This window comes from Idiotropiscis lumnitzeri, chromosome 13 (genome assembly GCF_059441095.1).
Source record: "Idiotropiscis lumnitzeri isolate Australia: NSW breed Sydney's pygmy pipehorse chromosome 13, RoL_Ilum_1.0, whole genome shotgun sequence".
In the NCBI taxonomy this organism is placed as follows: Eukaryota; Metazoa; Chordata; class Actinopteri; order Syngnathiformes; family Syngnathidae; genus Idiotropiscis; species Idiotropiscis lumnitzeri.
This window is the reverse complement of record NC_142403.1, coordinates 19,208,416-19,230,044: the sequence shown is the minus strand read 5'-3', so window position 1 is coordinate 19,230,044 and position 21,629 is coordinate 19,208,416. Positions and strand designations below refer to the sequence as shown.

The window sequence follows — 21,629 nt, the reverse complement described above, 5'->3', positions numbered from 1 at the left end:
TAGCACTACCGGTACCGGTACTACGTTTAGAGATGCAAAAGGGTGTCGGCCCCACACTGCACTTTATGAATAATGAAGCGCCAAGGAGAAAAATGACGTAAACTCTGCGGCGCTCTTTGCAGGCAGAGAGAGAGGCGAGGCAGGCCGGCGTCGAGGCGCGCGCACCCGGCCGTGATGCGCCGGTGACGTCGGTTCCGTCTGAGACCTTTAATCCCTCTGCTGCAGCAACCGAGGAGCGAGGAGGGGGGCAGCCAAGCAATCGACGTGGACCGCACGAGCTAACGGCGAGCAGGACCCCCCCTCCCCAACACCAGTTACCCCCCCCCCCCCCACCCTTAAAAAAAGCGTATACCCTGTGGGTCGTGGTTTCAAGCTCGCCATATCGACCCAAAGCAAAGCGGCAGCCGTGCCGGTTCTGTACAGGCCAGACCCTCTCCCCCCTCCCTTCCTACCGGTCGCCAGACATCCTCCCTCCACATTGTCATCATTTACAAGCGTAACGAGGCGGATCGGTGGTGCAAAACATGCAGGATGAGCCTGCGGGGCTGACACGCACTCCGACGCCGCCGTCCACCGACGAAGAGCCCGCCAGCCGCAGCCGAGAGCCGGCCAAAACCGACTGCCGCTGCCCGGTGTCGTGGGATTACGAGCAGCGAGGCTTCCGTCCGACGCGGCCGGCCCGTGACCTTCAGTTCGCCGGGGAAAGACGGCGGCGATCCCGCGAGCTCGCCCTCGCAGACTCGGCGACCCCTTCCTTGCCTCTGGACCCCCGCGAGAACCTCGCCGATGCTGCGACGTCAGAGCAGCCGCCACCGTCGACTTCCGTGATTCTGCCCCGCGCCGTCCCAATGGACTCCCCCGTGGGCCACCACGTCAGCAACGGCAATGAGTGTCACATGTTGTCCGGAGCTCTGGGCGCTGCCTTCCCGGACATGCAGAGCACCGGCACCGGCACCGGCGGCGGTGGCGGTGGCTCGTCCTCGCCCTCCCTCCCGGGCTACGGCACGCCTTGGTCGGTGAAGACGTGCGGCTCGTCGCCCCCTCCGCCTCCTCTTCCTGCTCCCCCGCCTCCTCCCGCTCCTCCCGCTCCACCTGCGCCCGCCGACAGCAGCTGCGGCGGCTTCTACGGGGGAATGCCGTCGTCCTCCGTCAACACGGCCTTCTTCCAGGGTTTCTCGGCTAATCCGTGCTCCGGGATTAATGTGCAAGGTTTCGGTGGGCCCTTCTCGCCGCAGATTCGCCGCTCTCCCATCAGCCCGCAGATGCACAACCAGCAGGGCGCCTTTCTGCAGCAGAGGAACAACTACAACCAACACCAGGTGGGCTCCACACGTTGTTGCTAGACAATATGCCAGGAAGGGATCCTTTTTTTTTTTGCATCGTCAACCTCCGTTATATCGCGGTTGAAGGATTCTTTTTTTTTATGGAGGCAAGACCTCATTTAGAGTTGCTCGTTTTCAGTGCAGTCTCATGTTTGTTGCAACATGCCAGACAGGATTGAGATTTTCTGGAAGAAATGTAGCGTAATTCACAGCAAGATGAAAAAGACAGAGAAGGTCCCCAAAAGAGTTCAGGGACAATTTGTAGCGTGAGTTGTCATGGAGCCTTAAGACTTTTTCGTGTGTCCTGTTATGATAAACCCCAAAGTAACCACAAAATAAAATGTTTATTTTTCATATTTAAAGAGCTCTCACACACGAAAATCACCATTCAACAAAAATATCATTTAAAATGTAAAAAAATATCTATTAATATATATATATATATATATATTTCCATGGTTTACACAATCAAAATGGCCCTCTGAGAGAAACCACAACTACGTGGCTCTGTTTCAGAGTGAACAAAATTTAGCATTTGTCTATTTGTGATCTTCATCACTCAAGCTCCAAGTGTTTTACAGGTAGAGCGAGAGTGTGTAACTTAGACGCGGACACAATACTTACTGTAAGTCTCAAAGCTGCAAATCTTCTTAATGGTGACGAGCCAACTTGCGGCCAACTGGGTGGAAATAAACCATGGAAATGTAATTAAAGTCCGATGTTTATTATTATAATTCATCATGTATCATATCAAACTTTACCACTGTAAACAATATTTCCCAATGTGCACAAATTGTTGTTCATGATATTACAGCATAATTCGATTTGATTTATTCCTTAACATTATCCCTGCCAAGATACGTGATTGGCTGGCTTGGTTAGAACGTTAATGGACCGGAAATGATCCAAAGCATACCACATCATGTATATGCAACGTTCATCTTCTAATTACTTTTGTTGACTCCACCCAGCCTATGATGAAGCAATCTCCCTGGGGTGCTCACCAAGGCAACGGCTGGAGTTCGGCCGGCGTGCCCTGGGGTCGCGAGCACCGCAAGGGGGCGGGCGCCCCGGGCACGCCGGGCCAAGGCGGCCACGCGTCGTCGCCCCTCAAGAAAGCCTTCCCGAGCAACGTCATCGCCCCGCCCAAATTCCCGCGCTCGGCCGCCTCGCTCGGGCCCAAGATGTGGCTGGACGACAACGTGTTTCGCACGGATGGCAACAGTAACACTTTGATGCCCCTCCAGGTACGTGACCCCCCCCGCCCCCTTGTCACATGCAAAATCGAAATCAAAACGAATACACCTTCTGGTGTCGGTAAGTGTTAAAACTCAAAGTCTTTTTTTCCTCTTGCGACGTAAGCCAACAACATTAGCAACCTCTGAGACAATCTGATGAAACCCAATCCGCTCGGAGTGTTTAATGTCTTTCCCGGAAAATGAAATGATGTCATTTCATGCCGCCGGCTTATTTGGGGAGTGACGTGATTGGTTGCAAAGTGCTCGCCACGGACCGTGTGTCAGCCTGGTTTCGTGATCATATCTCGATGCTAATGGCCAAAATGAGATGAGCGTGTTTTCCTGAGAGAGAGAACAAAAGATGATCAACGACATTTCTCTCAATATACTGGAATTGCTTTGAAAGCTCCGTTTTGTACACTCGATGTGAACGCTCGCGTATCTTTACAATAAAACGCAAATCACGTTATATTCAGGAATGCATTTTTGTCTGTTTTTAGCGCCAGCCAAAGCCATTTCTAATATTGAAAAAAAATTACTATATTGAACTGAGGGAAGGAGCTTCATTTAGTCACGACATAACCTTGTCTAACAGAAAAATGTCATTTGCTGCCATCTTGTGGCATCTATAAGCAATTCCAACTTCTCGAGGGCTACAATCCAATCCGATCCAATATAACTTTATTTGTAAAACGCATTTCACAACAGCTGGAGCGTTAACAACCCGTTTCCGTATGGTGTAATATAAATTAGCATAATAATAATAATTAACTTTAATAAGGCCAATTTAAAGACTGTACTCCCAGAGTTTCACCAGCATGTCAAGTGCCCAACGAGGGGAGACAACACTCTCGACCATGTGTACTCGAACATCAAGCACGCATACAGAGCCCTCCCACTCGCCCCTCTCGGCCAGTCAGACCACCTGTCCTTGCAGCTCGCACCTGCGTACACCCCTCTCAGGCGCAGATTCAGGCCTACCACAAAGACTGTGAAAACCTGGCGTGACGACGCCATGAGTGAATTACAGGACTGCTTTCATGACACAAACTGGGACCTCTTTGATCATCAGGACCTTGATGTCTACACGCACTGTGTACTGGACTACATCAAGTTCTGCATGGAAACTGTGTCCCAACATAAGACTATACGGACCTTTCCAAATGCGAAGCCCTGGATGTCCAGCAGGGTTCGCTCTCTCCTCAAGGCCCGTGACGCTGCCTTCAGGTCAGGCGACAAAGCCCAGTACAGGGTGGCTCGTGCTGACCTGAGCAAAGGCATCAAGCTAGCCAAGGCAACCTACAAGGGGAGGCTGGAGGCCCACCTTGCCAGTAACAGGCCACGGGAGGTGTGGCAGGGTCTACGGAGCATCACCAACTTCCGTGGCAGCAGCACGACCTCTGTAGACCCGAGTGCATCGCTGGCAGAGGAGCTTAACTGCTTCTTCGCTCGCTTTGACTCGCCCCAACCGTCACACCCCCGCACTTCAAGCTCCAACTCCCCCCCACTCATCGTAGAGGAACACGATGTGAGGCGCGCGCTCCTGGCGGTCAACCCCAGGAAAGCTACTGGACCCGACGGAATACCAGGCAAGGTCCTCAGAGCATGTGCCCACCAACTGTCACATGTTTTCTGCAGGATCTTCAACCGCTCCCTGGCTCAGGCAGTCATCCCCTCCTGCTTGAAAACTTCCACCATTATTCCTGTCCCCAAAAAGTCACCAGCCGTCCACCTGAATGACTACCGTCCTGTTGCTCTCACACCAGTCATTATGAAGTGCTTCGAGAGGCTGGTTCTCCAGCACATCAGGGACTGCCTTCCTCCCACTCTGGACCCCTACCAGTTTGCATACCGGGCTAACAGATCCACTGAGGACGCCATCGACACTGCTCTGCATGTTGTGCTGGGCCACCTGGAACGACAGCAGAGCTATGCAAGGATGCTCTTTGTGGACTACAGCTCGGCATTCAACACGATCATCCCAGACATCCTCGTCGCCAAACTGGACACTCTCGGCCTCCCTGCCCTCACACGCATCTGGATTAAGGACTTTCTGACCAACAGACCCCAGACTGTGTTGCTCGGCCCCTACACGTCCTCCACCCTCATGCTGAGCACCGGTTCCCCCCAAGGATGCGTGCTGAGCCCTCTCCTGTACGCCCTCTACACCTACGACTGCAGCCCGGCCCACGGCAACAACACCATCGTCAAGTTTGCTGACGACACGACAGTGGTCGGTCTGATCTCGGAAGGTGACGAGACAGCCTACAGAGAGGAGGTAAAGAGACTGACAACTTGGTGCAAGGACAACAGACTGCACCTTAACTCTGCTAAAACAAAGGAGATTGTCGTCGACTTCAGGAGGAACAAGACGGTACCGCCCCCCCTCTGCATCGAAGGCGTGTGTGTGGAGAGGGTCCACACGTTCAAGTTCCTGGGAGTACAGATCTCCGATGACCTTTCTTGGAGTCACAACACCACAGCAGTGGTAAAGAAGGTCCGCCAACGTCTGCACTTCCTGAGAGTCCTCAGGAAATTCAACCTGGACAGGAAGCTGCTGCTGGCCTTCTACCACTCGTCCATCGAGAGCCTGCTGACGTACTGTGTCTCCACCTGGTACAGCGGCTGCACTGAGGCGGACAGAGTGAGGCTCCAGAGGACAGTCAAAACAGCGCAAAGGATTATTGGCTGCCCTCTCCCCCCACTGTCGGACATCTACACCGCCCGGTGCCTCAGAAGGGCTCTCAACATCGTCAATGACAATACCCACCCAAACTCACACCTGTTCGACCTGTTGCCCTCTGGCAGGCGCTACAGATGCATCAAATCAAGGACCAATAGACTGAGAAACAGTTTCTTTCCGAGAGCCATCTCCATACTGAACTCTCACACACACACGAGACCACCCTAACCTCGCAAAACAGCATTGTGATGTGTTTCTATATGCCCTATTCAGTACTGAATTCCATTGCACTGTCTTCTTTATTTATCTAATTTATATATTTGTCTGTATTATTGTTGTATTGCACTGGAGAGGGGAGCCCCCTAATCTCGTTGCACACTTGAGTACAATGACAATAAAGGGATTTCTATTTCTATTTCTAAATGCATTCCAGAAGCAAACTCCGGTCACCACGGATGACCAAAGGACCGAAAGACTTTTGATAACACGTGCGACGAAGCACAATGCTTGCCGTTTCAGGAAGCGGCGTCGACATCGCGGATGGTGCTGATCTTCATTTCCATAAACACTGTCACATCAGGAATTGTTCAGATTCCAAGACCCTTTCCTTCCTTCCTCTCTGCTTAATGTTTGGCCGTCGGTGACAAGAACTGCCAAACTGGCTTTTCGCCTTGAGCTAAACCATTATACGAAGACGTGCGTATACTTTAGGCCAAAAGGCTGCTCTGGCGATGGAAAAAAATGAGCGAAAAGAAAAAAAAAACACAGGGTAATCCCTGGGTTTTATTGTGCTCACTTTACTTACTTCAATAAAATGCTTTCAATGAAAAAAATGTAAAAGATGGATTAGGATTGAATTTGAATGCTAATCCTAATGTTTGGCAAAGTGCTGAAGACTACCGTGTTTCCAAAAGTAATGTCGGATGCTGTTAATGTGCTCAACTGTAGATGAAGTAAGGCGGCCGGGAGGTTGCCTTTACTTGTACAATAATTTGTAACAATACTAGGTGTATATTTCAATTGATGTCAATTAAATTGGAGTTTAAAACCAAACAGAAAAGACTATAATCAAGACATGACTTGGTTGACTTTTTTTTTTTCTTGTGATATAATAGATTTAATCAAGAAAATATTTTGAATTCACGTTGGGCCAATTCGAAAAAAATTGCGTCAACCGATTAATCGACCGAAAAATATCTACATATAAATAAATTAATTAGAAAAACTATACATATATATATATATTTTTTTTATACAAAAAAAAATTAAGACAGGTCTTACGTAGACGTACGTATGTGGACAAAACTATTTGTATATGGCCAGTATGCAAGGCTTGAGCGGATGACCAATTGAGTCGCGCCATTTATTCGAGGCCCGATTCCATTCCAACATATAGCCTGAGCTCATCATGTTAGCCACAGACCGGAATAGTTGCGTCTGAGTGCGTCATGTGTTTCAATGCCGTCCTCCCGGTTCTGGTTTCCACTCGTGGACTCGGTTGGCCCGTGAGTCCGAGGAATTGCCCTTATGCAGCGCTGGCGAGCACACCTCGCAGATCCCGAAACGGAATAAATACGGAAAGAATGTTAATCCCGGCCGAGCCAAATTCCGCCCAGGCTTTATTGTTCTTATTTCCGAAACAAATTGTGATGACATAAAACCGTCCTTTTGCGCTTCAAGGACCGCTCCAGGCTGTACGAGAGTCTCAACATGCATTCGCTGGAGAGCTCCCTGATTGACATCATGCAAGCCGAACAGGATCCCATGAAAGGTGAGCGCTGCCTATCACTTTCCGGATTGCGTGTGTGTGTGTGTGTGTCGAACGGGAGGCCTCTTGAGAAGCTGTGCAGTGTTTTGGCACCAAAGCTTATTTCCTCCCCTGCTGAGATCCTAATACGTGTGAGCCTCCAGCTGAGTATTTACAACACCGAGCGGCTCTGATCACGTCAACGTGGATAATACGGGAGAGACGGGAGGGAACATTTCTGGTGTCCCGTACAGTCAACACGCCTTATAGTCGCAAATTTAATTTTTTTTTTAATTTGCAAAAATTTGCGAAAAAAACGGCTGTATAGTGGACCTGCGCTGTTTAGCGAATAGCAAAAAGCCACGTATAATTGACACTCGTCATAAATGCATTGAAATAAATAAATAATTACAAAAAAATATATAATAATTTCTACAGTTTGCATATTCCATCCAAGCAAACGAGGACCATTCCCGAGGGAGGTCATAAATGCACCACGGGCCCCCCCATTTCCACGGGGCAGCTTTGTTGTTCTTCCTGTAGCAGCAGATGGAGAGGACATGGGCTGAGCGGGGAGTGCGGGATAACGGCGAAGGCTAAATTTAGACGCCATTGCCCTTTCACACGCTGCGTTTGACAGCCAGGGGAGGTGAAGGAGAAGAAGGAGAAGGAGGATTGGCCAGAGTGGCTATTTTTAGCAGCACCCAAACGCACAGGACCCCATATATTGACATGGAGTGGGGGCCTCATATGTCATTTTAAAATGAGGTTGCTTTTAAAAAAATGCAATAGGCCAACATTTGCCAACCTTTTAATGAACAAAGTACACGTGTTTTACCTCACGGTATTTACAGTACCTTTTTTGGGTTTCTGTGTCTTTGGAGGAGTCCTGTTGGTGGATTTCGGCCAAGGAAATATTTTCAAGTTAGGAGAGGACCATCATTTAGTGAGGCCCATGTCTCAAAGTAAACAAAGTGCTTTGCCGCCATCTTGTGACTTCTATAGACAATTCTAAAACTTTTGATGGCGTTTGGTCCTTAACACCCACAAATAGAAGGAGAACGCTATTGTTTTTGAAACCATAATTGTTCATTTGTAAAGCTATCAGGCAGACCCGTGGGGCTACAGCGAGAAGGGTTGTGCCAGACAGCTAATTAGGCTAATAGCTAATTAGTTAGACAGTTACTAAGAGACAATGCAAGAGCTGTAGAAAAAAAACTTGTGCCTTTACAAACATAATTTTGCCTAGTTTTTTTATCACGGATATTAGCTAGTTAAGCTATGTGACATAACAGCAGCCTTTTGTAAAAAAGAAAAAACAAAGAGGCACTTAAAGTAGCGAGGCTAACAATCATTGCGATGATTTTTATCAAAGCACTCGACGGTCATCCAACTAAACTCCAAATCGGTTGTGTTTTTTTTTTTTTTTTTTTTTTTCAAAGGCTCTCTAAAATGTCACTGTCATTACAAAAATGCCAAAGCTAAACTATCTATGTAACAAGCTAGCTAGCAAGGATGGGGAGCTACAGTCTGAAGCAAAATATTCTACCCATTTGAGTTGGCTTTGCCTTGGCATAGATTATATTACAATAAAACACTGGCCTTCCTGAATAGGCAAGGATTTAGTGTTTTGTCCTAAAAGTAATGCTTTCCCGCCATCTTGACACGATGGATAGCCTGTTTAGCTAGCAAGCAACATTGCAGCTCAGTGTGTTTCTTTGTCCAGGCCGCATTGGATGTTTGAACCAGGCCGCCGACGGGCTCGTCATGCTCAACGGTAATTATCTCTTAACGTCATGACGCTGTTCACTTCCAGAGACGCTTACACAATAATTAAACAGCACAAATGGCGCAATCTGCCACTTTTAGACGGTTCGTATCATCTACTGTCTTGAGAAGATATTTACATGTGTAGCACTAATGGGTAGCAAAAAATGACTTGAATTAAATGTTCCAATTGTGCAAGATGGTGTCTTGAGCTTTTTATATCCAGCGCAGTACATTTGTTAAGCACAGTTCAGTTGTATTTAACTTTGAGGTGGAAAAATGTTCTTTTGTGTAGTTTTTTTTCTCCAGACATTTGTTCAGGTATTTTTTTTTTAAATGAAACTCACAGTACGTGTATTTAATTGAATCATTATGTACAGTTTTATTCTTATTTTTCCGATACAGAATTAAGCGTGTTAATGTCCTCTTTTAGCTCCAAATACCTGATACATTCTTCTATATTTACACGCAGCCAGGAGCTATGGGAGACGTCGAGGTAAACAGTCAATTTATTAAGAACGTTTGCTTATTATGTTTTGTTTTGTTTTTTTTAAGATGTGGCTTGTTTTTAACCTATTGTGCTTTTGTTTTTGTCTGGATTCAGAAGCCCGAGTAGCCTGTAATTAACTGATTAACGTCCAATGGCAAGGCCATTTTGTTTCTCACCCTGTTACAAATTATTGGGCTTTTTCTTTTTGTTCATTATCCAAATAAAATGAACTCTTTCACGACCAGCCGAGTAAAAAATATGGATCTTTGACGTCTTTAGCCGTCAATGGCAGTCAATGAGTTAGTAAAAAAATTTTGAGATAGAAAGATCGATCCTTTCTTCTAGTCTTTCAAATCCGTCGTGGATAATCCTCATATGTGCTGACCGCTTTTTTCTTGATTTCACCTGTTCTCAATCTCCGCTTGCAGGGCGCTCTTCTCTTTTCCCCATCGATGACAATCTGCTGGATGATGGCCACGGCAACCCAGTGGTGCCGGGAATTCTGGGCTCAGCCGGCTGCTACCCGCATCAGAACGGCGAACGCATCGAGCGTTTCTCACGCAAGGTGTTTGTGGGAGGGTTGCCGCCTGACATAGATGAAGGTGAGAATGACGGGCCCTAATCGGAGCTGCAAGGACAGCGACTCTTAACATGCTCCCTCTATTGGTACAAAAAAAATGACTGCTTTTGTTCAGTTGTGTTTAAGTTTTTTGTTCATGTAGTCGCAGTCCTACAGATGTGCAAAAAAGTGCTTTTGTTAGTTACAGTCTGGGCAATAGTGCCAAAAATATTTATTTTCATGCTACTTTTTCCTCTCAACTTTCCCTGCAGATGAAATAACCTCCAGCTTCCGCCGCTTCGGTCACCTGGTGGTTGACTGGCCACACAAAGCTGAGAGCAAGTCCTACTTTCCACCCAAAGGATACGCCTTCCTGCTGTTCCAGGAGGAGACGTCAGTGCAGGCTCTGATTGAAGCCTGCATGGAGGAGGACGGGAAGCTCTACTTGTGTGTCTCCAGCCCCACCATCAAAGATAAACCTGTGAGTTTAACAGCATTGGAGACACTTTTCCATGGGAATGAACAAACTCACTTCCAGCCGAGTAAAAAAAAAAAAAAAAAAAAAAAATGGATCTTTGACGTCTTTAGCCGTCAATGGCAGTAAATGCGTTAATTACACGGAACTTGGACTTTCGTTGAATGTCATAAATTCACCAAAGAGAGTCAAGGAGTGTTTGATTTGCAGGTCCAAATCCGGCCGTGGAACCTGAGCGACAGTGACTTTGTGATGGACGGATCCCAGCCCCTGGACCCCCGCAAGACCATCTTTGTGGGAGGAGTCCCCCGTCCGCTCAGAGCAAGTAAGTAACCGCCATTTTGTTTATTTTTTCGTCAGGATCTTTGAGGTCTCTAACTCCGAGTCTCTGGCTTTCCCGCCTAGTCGAACTGGCCATGATCATGGATCGCCTCTATGGGGGCGTTTGCTACGCCGGGATCGACACCGACCCGGAGCTCAAGTACCCTAAAGGGGCGGGGCGGGTGGCCTTCTCCAACCAGCAGAGCTACATCGCCGCCATCAGTGCCAGATTTGTGCAGCTGCAGCACGGCGACATCGACAAGCGGGTACGACGATTTTATCCTCTGGATAAACGGACAAACAGCTTCTATTTGAGGAAATCCAGTGAATAGACCGGTCGGCATCTTGACAGACAGATGACTGACCAATCTAATCGATTGAGATTGATGGTTAAATTGAAGGAACCGACTGAGCGACCGACAAACTGACAGACGTAATGACTGACCAGATTTAAACCGGTCGACCGATTGACTGGCGGACGTACAGACGGACTGGATTGAGATCGGCGGACCGAATGAACGGCCAGATGCATTGAGATTGGTCAATAGATTGGTAGAAAAACAATTGTGTGACCTCGAATTTGATATAAAGGGGCTCCCGACACTTCTTGTTCAACATGTTGACTTTTTGCACGTGCGGTGTGTTGCAGGTTGAGGTGAAGCCGTACGTGCTGGACGACCAGTTGTGCGACGAGTGCCAGGGCGCCCGCTGCGGCGGCAAGTTTGCGCCCTTCTTCTGCGCCAACGTCACCTGCCTGCAGTACTATTGCGAGTTCTGCTGGGCCAACATCCACTCGCGCGCCGGCCGTGAGTTTCACAAGCCTCTGGTGAAGGAGGGCGCCGACCGCCCGCGCCACATCCACTTCCGCTGGAACTAAAAGTTGTCTGTATTACCCTCGTGGCTCCCGGCTCAAAACGCGAAAACAGGGGTGTCCAAAACTGCCGCCATTTGCAGCCTGCTGCTTTTTGTTAGCCAACCGTAGGATTGACGTAAATTCATACTCAATCAGACAAAAAAAAAAAATTCATAATTCGCACATCATCTTCCCAAAAGATCTCACAGTGTTCTAAAGTTTGGACACCCCTGCACGAAACCATAAATGCGCCACTCTAGATCGCGGCTGAGCATTTTTTTCCACCCCACATCTCAGGCTCTTTTTTTTGGTACTTTCATTTTATCACAGATGGAAAATTAAATTGAGTTTTATAAAAAAAATAATAATAATATTATAATTAACTCATTTACTGCCATTGACGGCTAAAGACGTCAAAGATCCAATTTTTTTTTTTTTTTACTCGGCTGGTAGTGAATGAGTTAAGTGAGACGAAAGAACGAAGATATGGGAATGTTTGCATGTGGGATGGTTGGTTCGCTGCTTGCCACCCCCTTGCGATGCGCGTCCTGCGCTCACGCCTGCTGAGGACACTAACCAAAGGTTAAAACAAACGATAGGAAGCAGAAATGCCGACACTTGCTATTAGGACGCTAGACTACTGACCTTTTGCCTCTTTCTCAAAGGAGATCCTGCAAATTTGCAGAATCTGCGTTGTACATGAAGAATTTATCCGCGTTTGCCTTTCACACGGAACCAGAGACCGCCGCTAAATTTCCATTTCCACGAGCAGAATATTACGAGACGTAACCAACAATGAAACGCCAACTCTTGGTTCTGTCCTGGAAAATTGCTGTATCAAATCTGAAGCAGTTAAGTAGATTTTTCTTTTTAAACAATCGACAGCAAACTAGTAACGACAGTAGCTTCGTTTCTGCTAAATTGCTAGCATACGCCAAAGCCGTAACAGAATTTGTCTGCCTTTGCCTTTCACGCACAACTAGTCATGGGCACTAAATTTGACTTCAAGTCCCTGTAAAGTGACGAGGAATATTTTGTAAATTTGACACACCCCAGAGAAGAGTTTTGTTCACCATGCTCCAAATTGAAATGATGAGTCTTTCAAATGGTGGTAAATCAGTTCAGTGTTACTTCTACAAGCTTGAAAAAAAGAAAAAAAAAAACTTAGTCCAGACTGACTTTTTACAAATAAAAGTGACATTTGTGCACTTGACGCGCTCTAAACAAACCACATCTGAGGACTATCTGAAGGGAAGATGCATTTTTGTGATGTAGACCTAGCTAGCTTAAAAGCAGTTAGCTAGCTAGCTAAAGAACCAACTGAACATCCCAATTACACCAGATAACTCGTGACGTGAACAAAAAGCGTTTTTAGCTCTGCTGGATGTCGAAGTGTTTCACTTTGGTGACGTTTTAGCCGTACCCAAACCGTCACGAAACGGTCAAAGACAATCGAACGCTAAATCTCCACATTGCATTTCTCTTTGTACGCATCGTATTTCGAAACAATTATCTAAATTCACTTCCATTTGGAAAACTGGTGATTGGATTCATTAGCGTCGTGTTTATTACGATAGCAAACGCCTTCAAACACTTCGCCTCTTTCTGACAATAGGACAATTTGAGCACAACGTTACGGCTCCCGTACTACCTCCCGAGGCAGACGATTTCCGCCTTGACGCCGTTTCTACAAAATAGGGAGGGATAGAGGCAAAAATAAATGCTAGGCGTTGTGTTTTTCTTGGAATATTACCTCAGAATCCTTTTCCTGCTCACTGTATTCAACATTTACAGTATACGCAACAAGCTATCGTGGGAAACTTCGCTGCTATGAAGAAAATAATAACGCATATACCCGTAGTTGTGTAGGACAAATATTTGCCGTTTAACCCTCCTGTTACATTGTGGGTCAAGTTATCGCAAGAAAGCTTTTTTTTTTTTTAAAAACTGGTTTGAAGTAGAAGTGGGAAATGGTTCGAACTGTAATTGATTTGAAAAAAGAGACAGACAGCGCTGGCACGTAATTCAAGGCACGTTTTTGCTGCTCCCGAAAATAGCCTACCAAACGTAACACGAGGGTTAAAATATAAATAAGTTTAAAAAACAAAACTTTTGAATGCACCGATGCATTTATGGCAGCGCATGTTTGAAATCAGCTAACATACATTATGAAGGTAAGAAATTAACAAATGATAAAAAAAAAAAACATAAGACAAATCAGTTCTGAGTAGCATGAAGCTAAAAGGAGTGTGTGAGGCGGGGTAAAACTCCGAAGCAAAATAATATTTAAAAAAAAAAGAAAAAAAAGACCTATTTAAACTTGCATGCTTCAATGTTTATCCGTCCGTTTACACCAAAAACGTGATTCTGCTGTAGACTTTTAGTGGACGAAAAAACAAAAATTGCGGTGTTCGTGCTCGTGTGTGTGTGTGTGTGCGTGTTTTTTTTTTTTTGTCATCCGTGTGTGTGTGTGTGTAGACCGAGATTGTGGTTAACCCACATCGCCAATGGGTGGGGTCAGAGGCGGGGTTTACCGTTTCCAAAGTGACACGGATGCAAACGATTCGATTGGACGATGACGTCCTCAGACGGTACTGTACAAGTGTGTATTTGCTGTGTTGTCATGGTTACGCTGTTGCTTGTGTTGACTACTTCCCCTCAGTGGACCTTCCCTGAGTGCATTTTTTTTAATACAGTAATATATATTATTATTATTATTATTATTATGCACTACTTTTCTATATATTTCTTATATTCAACCGATGTGATTTAAGTGCAGATTCTCTGAAAACGCCTCCTCTTATTTATTGTCCCACAGATGATTTATTGTGCAATTTAAATTTTTTTCATGTGTAGCGTGTGAAGTCTTAAGTTATGTATGAGTGCGTGTGTGTGTGTGTAAGTGAATATTTTCTAATATATTCTTAATGTTGTCCCTAATGTTTGAATACGGTCACCTGTAACACTTGACTTGAGTCCTTTTTGTTTTGTTCTTTTTTTTTTTTTTTTAAATGTTGTCTGTTTTTGTAAAGGAAAGAAATCACATTTAATTCACTATTTTTGTAGACAAAAATGTTTTGATTTTGATTGTATTTTTCTATTTAAAAATGATTCTATTCCTCTCTTATAAACCCTCCTGTTACAGCGATGGAGTTCCTGGGTTAATTTGACCTGGGGATGTTTCATTATTTAAACGTGTCAAAAACAACAAGAACAAAAAAAGTCCTTATTTGACATTATTTTTGTTCGTTTTTTTTTTTTTTATTTATTTATTTTTTTACAAAAAATTTGTTTAAATCTTGTTTTTTTAAAATGGGTCTATTTGGCCAAGAACACTACAGAAAATAATTGTTTGTATGAAACTTCTTCTGCCTTACATACTTTACATTTTTTTTTAATTATAATAATCTTGCTCATTCACTGATTTTGTAAAACGTAATGCACTAAATTACAGTGGTGCCTTCACACACGTGACCTGATTTCTCATTTTCTCGACACGCGAGCTATAGTTGGACCGATTTCTTTTTTTTTTTCTTTGACTTAAGCGTAAAACCTGAGATGTGAGCACTGCACGCTCAGTGAACCCAACTTGCCAATTCGCTCCACAACAATTTGGCAGAAAAAAAATAAGGTTCACGCTAAAGTTAACTGTCAAACTAATAACAAATGAAACAAAAAGAATTGCATGTTTTGCTTCCAGTTACTGAATGCTAACACGTAATGCAAAATGTCAGAATCAGGCCAAATAAACGAGCATTGATGGTTTACACCTTTAAAACAACTGATAATGTGAAAAGAAAGGCGGCAAAACATAACAATACTCTTGATCATATATTCTTTATCCTCTGCGAAGAATGACTAGACTGTTACTTAGTTTTGAAAGTCTTGTTCCTTTCTTTATGACCGGATTATATTGCCCTCAGTTTCACGCACCAGAACGAGTCGGAAGGAATTAATTATGATGCACAAGTGGTTAAATTCAATTGATGTTTTTATAAAGTATTAGTGTGTGTGTGTAGGTGTAAACATTCCCCAGGTGTCAAATTGACCCAGTAACAGGAGGGTTCATTTTGTCCAAACCTTTAGTTCCAACATAAGAGGTTCCCGCACACGCACACGCACAAGCACACGCACACGCGCATCCAGACAGTTTTTAATATGCTTCTTATTTTCATACACATGCGTGACAGAAGGCGACACAAAGCTTTTGTTCTTCTTGAGATTCTCCCGCTCTGAAACTTGAATTCTTCTTCTCTTTCTCTCGAATAACACATTTTGAAAGGCTGACTAACCTCGATTCTGTGTTGTGACGTGCAATACCGTTTCTAATGTTTGTATAAAAACTAAGAATTACCGTGTAAAACCTTTTTAAGATGCAGATTTTATTTTTTTCATTGCATATTTTGCAGATTTTTCTGATCCACAGTGTCGTTTTTTTACTGTCCAATGAGGAGAAAAAAAAAAAGAAAAAGGAACCAGACCCCGGTTTTTTCATTGCAACTATTTTTAAATCCAGATCTCTTTGTACTGATGTAAATGATTGTAGTTATTTTGAAAAGTGTTTTGCTAACAAAAGGAGAGACTTTTTCATGCACATTTTCACCTTGTTTTCAACTCTTTTTTTTTCACCCAACAGTAGCAAAATTCTTGGGACTTTTTTTTTTTGTAAATGACATTGGTATTATTTTCTATTCTGATGTGGAACTACAGAAGATGCTGATTGCTAAGATATTTTAATTAAGCTTCATATTTGTTGTTGTCTTATTTCTAAAATCAGAGTTTACATCAAATACAGGCTCACAAAAGTTGATTGTCATGAAGTTTTTGGATGGTAATAATTACGACTGAATGGTTATTTGATATTGTATGCAAAATGAATATGGCATTTTATTTTTTATTTGGCCTTGTTTTGTATTTAACCGGTGATTTTTGTTTGTTTGTTTGTTTCAGTTCACTTGCTAAATAAAGACCCACTGTTTGGACACACTATGTTTGCTTTTATTTTGTAACAGCAAAAGCTCCGGCGTTTTACATTATGACAATTGAATTTTTTATCTTATTTTTTTATTATTAGAATTGAAAATAAGGATGCCATACAAGTATATTCTAAAATCATGCTTCATGATATTTTTTGGTATGATATTTTGATTATATTTGTTGTATTTTCTCCTTTTTTTAGCTTGTTTTTATTTGTATTTAATTGTTTTATTTTTGGTATATTATCATATTTTTGTTTGTTTTATGAATTGTATTTTATTGATCATTTTTCTTTTTTCTCATTTTTGTAAGTGTGTGCAAGTGTATTTTTATTTGTTTTACTGTTTTAAACAATTAAAAAATATTTTCATTCTACTATGTTTTAACATCAAAGGTGGAGCTTGCATTTGAAAAAAAAAAACACTTTTTGTCATATTTGTTCAAACTTCTGAATAAACCTGACAGTAAAAGCATAAAACAAATGACCTGTGAGAAAAATCTTTCTTTCTTTCTTTATTTTTTTTTATTTTATTTTTTTTTTACAAACCACCACGCCTGAAGAAAAACAACCAATCAGGTGTCAGTGGCCACACTTGTAGCGGGCAAACACCCAGAACTAAAAAAAAAAAAGGATCCTGAGTCAAAACATCGGTGAACCTCGAAGCTGCCTTTTCAGACTTGCTGGGAACGCACGAGAGACTTAAGGCTACCAATGTAGCAGCCGTGGCAAATGTCGGCTTGCTTCAATGCTAATGCTATCTTAGCATTGCTAGCACTGCGACCTTGTGGAAGCTGGATATGCATTCTTGGTGAATTTGACAAGGCATTAGTGAAAGGCGTGGAATGCGCAACACAAGTCAAGATAAAGTGTACAGAAAGTGGACGCACGTTAGTCAAGCGAGTCTCGAATGTGTCTGCATGTTCCGCATTGATGATGTCAGCTCACTTTAAAACTTGAGTGAGGCAAAAAAGAAGGGAGTGGATCCAGGCTGAGGGGCGGGCAGGAAGGACGGGATGGAGGGTGGATTCCATGGAGGGAGTCCAGCCAGCTGCTCTCGCCGACTCACGACAAGACGCCGACAGCAGAAGCAACACTTGCGCATGTCTGACGGACACGAAAAAGACCAGGAAGATGTTAGCGGAATAAGAGTGGAAGTGCTGCACATGAACGGCTTCCACATGGGGGGTAAGACTGACTCGCTACTCCAATCAGTGCGTACGAATGCATGTGTGGGGACATTTTGCCCTTAACGATAAACTTGCATGCGATTGGCTTTGATTTTTTTATTTATTTATTTTTTTCTTTTCAAAAGACAAGCCGTCAATAATTTGGATTGTGGAAAAAAAAAACTTCAAGTTGTTCATTGCCACACCTTGCTGAAGTTTGCTTTAAACTGAACATTATTCAAAGAGTTTTACACTGCGAATTTCAAACAACCTTTGCTAGCTTAATGCAAAAATAGCATCACTGTCACGGTGTCGTAAAACTTTTTATTTGAACACAAACAATGAAGCAGCACACGTAGAGGTCAAATTTTTGCTCAAATTGATTTCAGATTTACAATTGTGTGCGAGTTCAACCAAGAAAATAAAAAAAGTTAATTCCCTGCATGGAATCTCTTGAAACTTATCTTCAAGCAGTGTTCAAGAGGGAGCTCGAAAGAGTCTTGCGAACTGTCAGCGTTCCCACCACATACCGGCGAGTTACTGAATAAAAAAATGGCGGCCGTTTCGGAAGAAAGTTTGAAAATCTTCTGCCCGCACCGTGTTCGGTTGACCTTTCAAGAGTCATGGAGGGAATCTCGCCTTAGTAAAGTGTTTCTCAATTATTTTATGTTACGCCCCCCACCCTAGCAAGAAGAAAACAATTTGCGCCCCCCCCACACACACACACACCAACCACTCTCCACTGCAACTATAAATAATATCATTTTTGTTGCAAAACAAACCAACACCGTCGAGTTAATACTCACAAGGAGAGCGCCACTGCCACCTACTGGAGTGGATGTGCAATTATTACATTATTTTAGTACGGCGGGAAAAAAAAAGCATGTTCCGCAGGGTCACACGAGCCCCCCTCAGCATCGCACCGCGCCCCTCCAGGCCCCTCCCCTCCGCCCCCCTATTTGGAACATGTGTGAAGCAGGAACACATTTTTAGCGCAAATCCAACAAAGGTTGATTCAGAGAAAAACACCCAAACTCTTTGTTGTCGTTTGTGTGAATGTTCCTTGAGGGATGGCCATCAACAAATGCTGACGTCATTATTGCTTTGCAGGGAAATGCGCATTCTTCAAAACCGCACTGACGCCACCGGGTCAGGATCATTTTGTCCATCCAACGCTCACTTCCTGTTTGTGCGCACATCATCATCTCGTCCAGTTTGCACGCTTGATTTACGCCCGCATGTTCCCTTCTCCGCCCCCATTTTCTCACACCCACATGGGCAAACATGCGAAGACGAAGAACCGTCGGACGGCTGCAACCGCCGTGTTCTGGTGGACATCCGACCAACGGGATCGGAGCCCAGCTGTGTTGCGACTCGTTTCCCTGCGAGCAAACATTCCTGCTTGACTTTCTGTCTGCGCAAGTGCAACTGCATGCCGAGGTTCCACTGAACAGAAAGAAAAAAATAATGCCTGGCGTGACGTCATCTCTCGGGAATGTTTTGGCACGAGGACGGCAGTTGGCTCGCGGACAAGAGGTTTAATTTTAAGGTCTCTTGACTCGAACGCACACGAAAGCTTGAGAAGATGAATGTGAAAAGGAGTCAAGCTGTAATCTTCTCGTTGTGAGAATCACATCTGGCCTCTTCCGAGCTCCATCGGCACATTAGATTGGTTTTAGAGATAACCCGTTCTTGTCACACGATGGATAATTCAGTCGGGGGGACTTGAAAATGGCCTCGCAAGTGTATCTGCAATTAAATGCACACTTTTCCCTAATTCAGCCATTGTGGTTTAAAAAAGCCAGAATATATTTTACATTTTTGAATGGTCGCCAGTTACGACTTCTGGGTGTGTTGATTACGCATAGCGCGGCCCCCGTGATCTGATTGGCTATCGCAAGTGTCCATTAACAGTAAAAGCCGCCTCGAGAAACAGAACAGACGCCGCCCGCACGATTGTATCTGAAGGCCTCAGACGACTCGTGCGTGCTATTGGTATTGTGAAATCTGCCTAGCAACACTAGCTAGCTGAATTCTGATTGGACAAAAACTCTCACCTAAAAATAAAATACTAGAATATAATATGACAACAATGTGACGAATATGATCATGATTTCTTGCTTTTGTCAGGCCAGTAGAGAAGGCCCTGCAGGCCTTGACGGCCCACCACCATATTTTTAGTCCTGTGTCTTTGTTGTTTGCCCGTGCAGATGTGAAGATGTGGGCCTTGATGGGTGCCGTGTGCCTGTGCCACTGTGTCGTCGGACAGCTGCTGAAAGGAGCGCCGCGTCTCCTCTGCAGCGTCCCAGGGTCACCGGGACCACCCGGCAAGACCGGCCCGGGCGGGACCCCGGGAGCGGACGGGAATGCGGGCATCCCCGGACGGGATGGCAGAGATGGCAGGACCGGGGAGAAGGGACAGAAGGGAGATCCAGGTATAAGACACGTTTGCAGTTTCCATATGGTTTCAATTTCAAGCAAGCCGCGATTATTATTAGAAAAGATGGGGCGCGGTGAGTGTAAATAATTACGTTTTCATTCGTCGTGCTTGTTTACGGCCGAGGAAAGGCAAAGACAGCTGTTTTCCACTGAAGCATATACTTCACCTTAACACAAAAACACGGAAAGTCAAAGTTTTCAAAGACTGCTGGAAAAGAGGCGACTGGAGAACAGATCGTTTGGCACATGCGTCAAGCGTTTCAAAATGTCAACATGGCTTCGATCCCAGGTGATTTCATGCGTGATACCGCGTTAGGGAAAATTTCCGTTGTCTTTTCGAAATAGCCGAGCGGTTCTGAGAGAACACAGGTGTTAAAGTGTGGTCATCCTCAAGCGACACCTGTCAGGAAATTGAGGTCTAACACTCAACAGCCGAGTCATTTACTTGTTTTAGCACCAACTACTGGTCTGGCATGATCTAAAACATTTTAATGGATTATTCTCCTGCTCAATTTCCCTCTTTGCTGAATGCTAACGTGAAACTTTTGTATTTCAGGTTTAAAAGGCCGGGTGGGCCCCACAAGTAAGATTGGCGAGCGAGGTGAGCGAGGTCCTACGGGCAAACGAGGTCCCGTGGGCGAGAACGGAGGTGAAGGCCCTCCAGGTCCTCTGGGCCACAACGGCGAGAAAGGACAAAAGGGCCAACGTGGCATTCGAGGGATTCCTGGCGAATGCAAATGCGGCAGCCTCACACCAAAATCAGCTTTTTCTGTCGGCATCACCAACAGTTATCCGACAGAGATTACGCCCATTAAATTCAACAAGGTCCTCCTCAATGAGGGCGGCCATTACAACCCCCAAACGGGCAAGTTCATCTGCGCGTACCCCGGCATTTATTATTTTTCCTACGACATCACGCTGGCCAATAAACACTTGGCCATCGCTCTGATGCACAACGGACAGCATCGCATCAAAACCTTCGACGCCAACACGGGCAACCACGACGTGGCTTCAGGGTCCACGGTGATGTTCCTCAACCCCGAAGACGCCGTGTGGCTGGAGATCTTTTACCACGACCAGAATGGTTTATTTGCAGACCCGGGTTGGGCGGACAGCTTGTTCTCTGGCTTCTTGCTCTATGCCGACACGGACTATTTTGACACACTGGCAGCAGATTACGCATAAAGAAAAGCAAGAATCAAGCTAAGCTAACAAGCTAATTACTTTGGGTTTGATCATGTATGAAAAATAGTTTTTCACAGGATTTGTAATATTACTGTATTGCCTCAAATAGTGGTGTCACAACGAAATTTAATAAAATTGTGGAAAACAACTTTCCAAACCAAATATTGTATTTCAATACACCGAAGACTTGCTTCAAATTTATGTTGGAAGAAGCACCTCCGCCCCCAACACGCACACGTTCATAAATACACGCGCAGACACACTCATACACACACACACACAGACACATAACATATATACAAGTCTCGTTTAGCGTTTTAACTAATCTTAGCATAATCGAGAACTTATTAAACGGCATCTGCAAGTGCTTTGTGGGTTTGGGCGCGCTCAGCTTCTCGCTTTCCGT

The 21,629-nt window shown here is 44.6% G+C and overlaps 2 protein-coding genes across 3 annotated transcripts; both read left to right on the top strand.

Moving 5' to 3' along the window:
• Window positions 1–358: 358 nt before the first annotated feature.
• On the top strand, window positions 359–12,974 carry cpeb2 (cytoplasmic polyadenylation element binding protein 2). Of its 2 annotated transcripts, XM_088312884.1 has the most exons (10): window positions 359–1,319; window positions 2,294–2,569; window positions 6,924–7,014; window positions 8,717–8,767; window positions 9,230–9,253; window positions 9,676–9,849; window positions 10,079–10,287; window positions 10,492–10,606; window positions 10,687–10,868; window positions 11,252–12,974. In XM_088312884.1, the coding sequence occupies exons 1-10, from the start codon at window positions 525–527 to the stop codon at window positions 11,477–11,479; spliced, it is 2,145 nt and encodes a 714-aa protein (XP_088169010.1). In that variant the 5' UTR covers window positions 359–524; the 3' UTR covers window positions 11,480–12,974. The 2 variants fall into 2 exon arrangements, with proteins under 2 accessions (XP_088169010.1, XP_088169011.1); XM_088312885.1 differs by lacking the exon at window positions 9,230–9,253.
• Window positions 12,975–17,055: 4,081 nt separating this feature from the next.
• Window positions 17,056–21,346, top strand: c1qtnf7 (C1q and TNF related 7). The gene is made up of 3 exons (XM_088313386.1): window positions 17,056–17,618; window positions 19,810–20,034; window positions 20,595–21,346. The coding sequence occupies exons 1-3, from the start codon at window positions 17,447–17,449 to the stop codon at window positions 21,221–21,223; spliced, it is 1,026 nt and encodes a 341-aa protein (XP_088169512.1). The 5' UTR covers window positions 17,056–17,446; the 3' UTR covers window positions 21,224–21,346.
• Window positions 21,347–21,629: the final 283 nt, after the last annotated feature.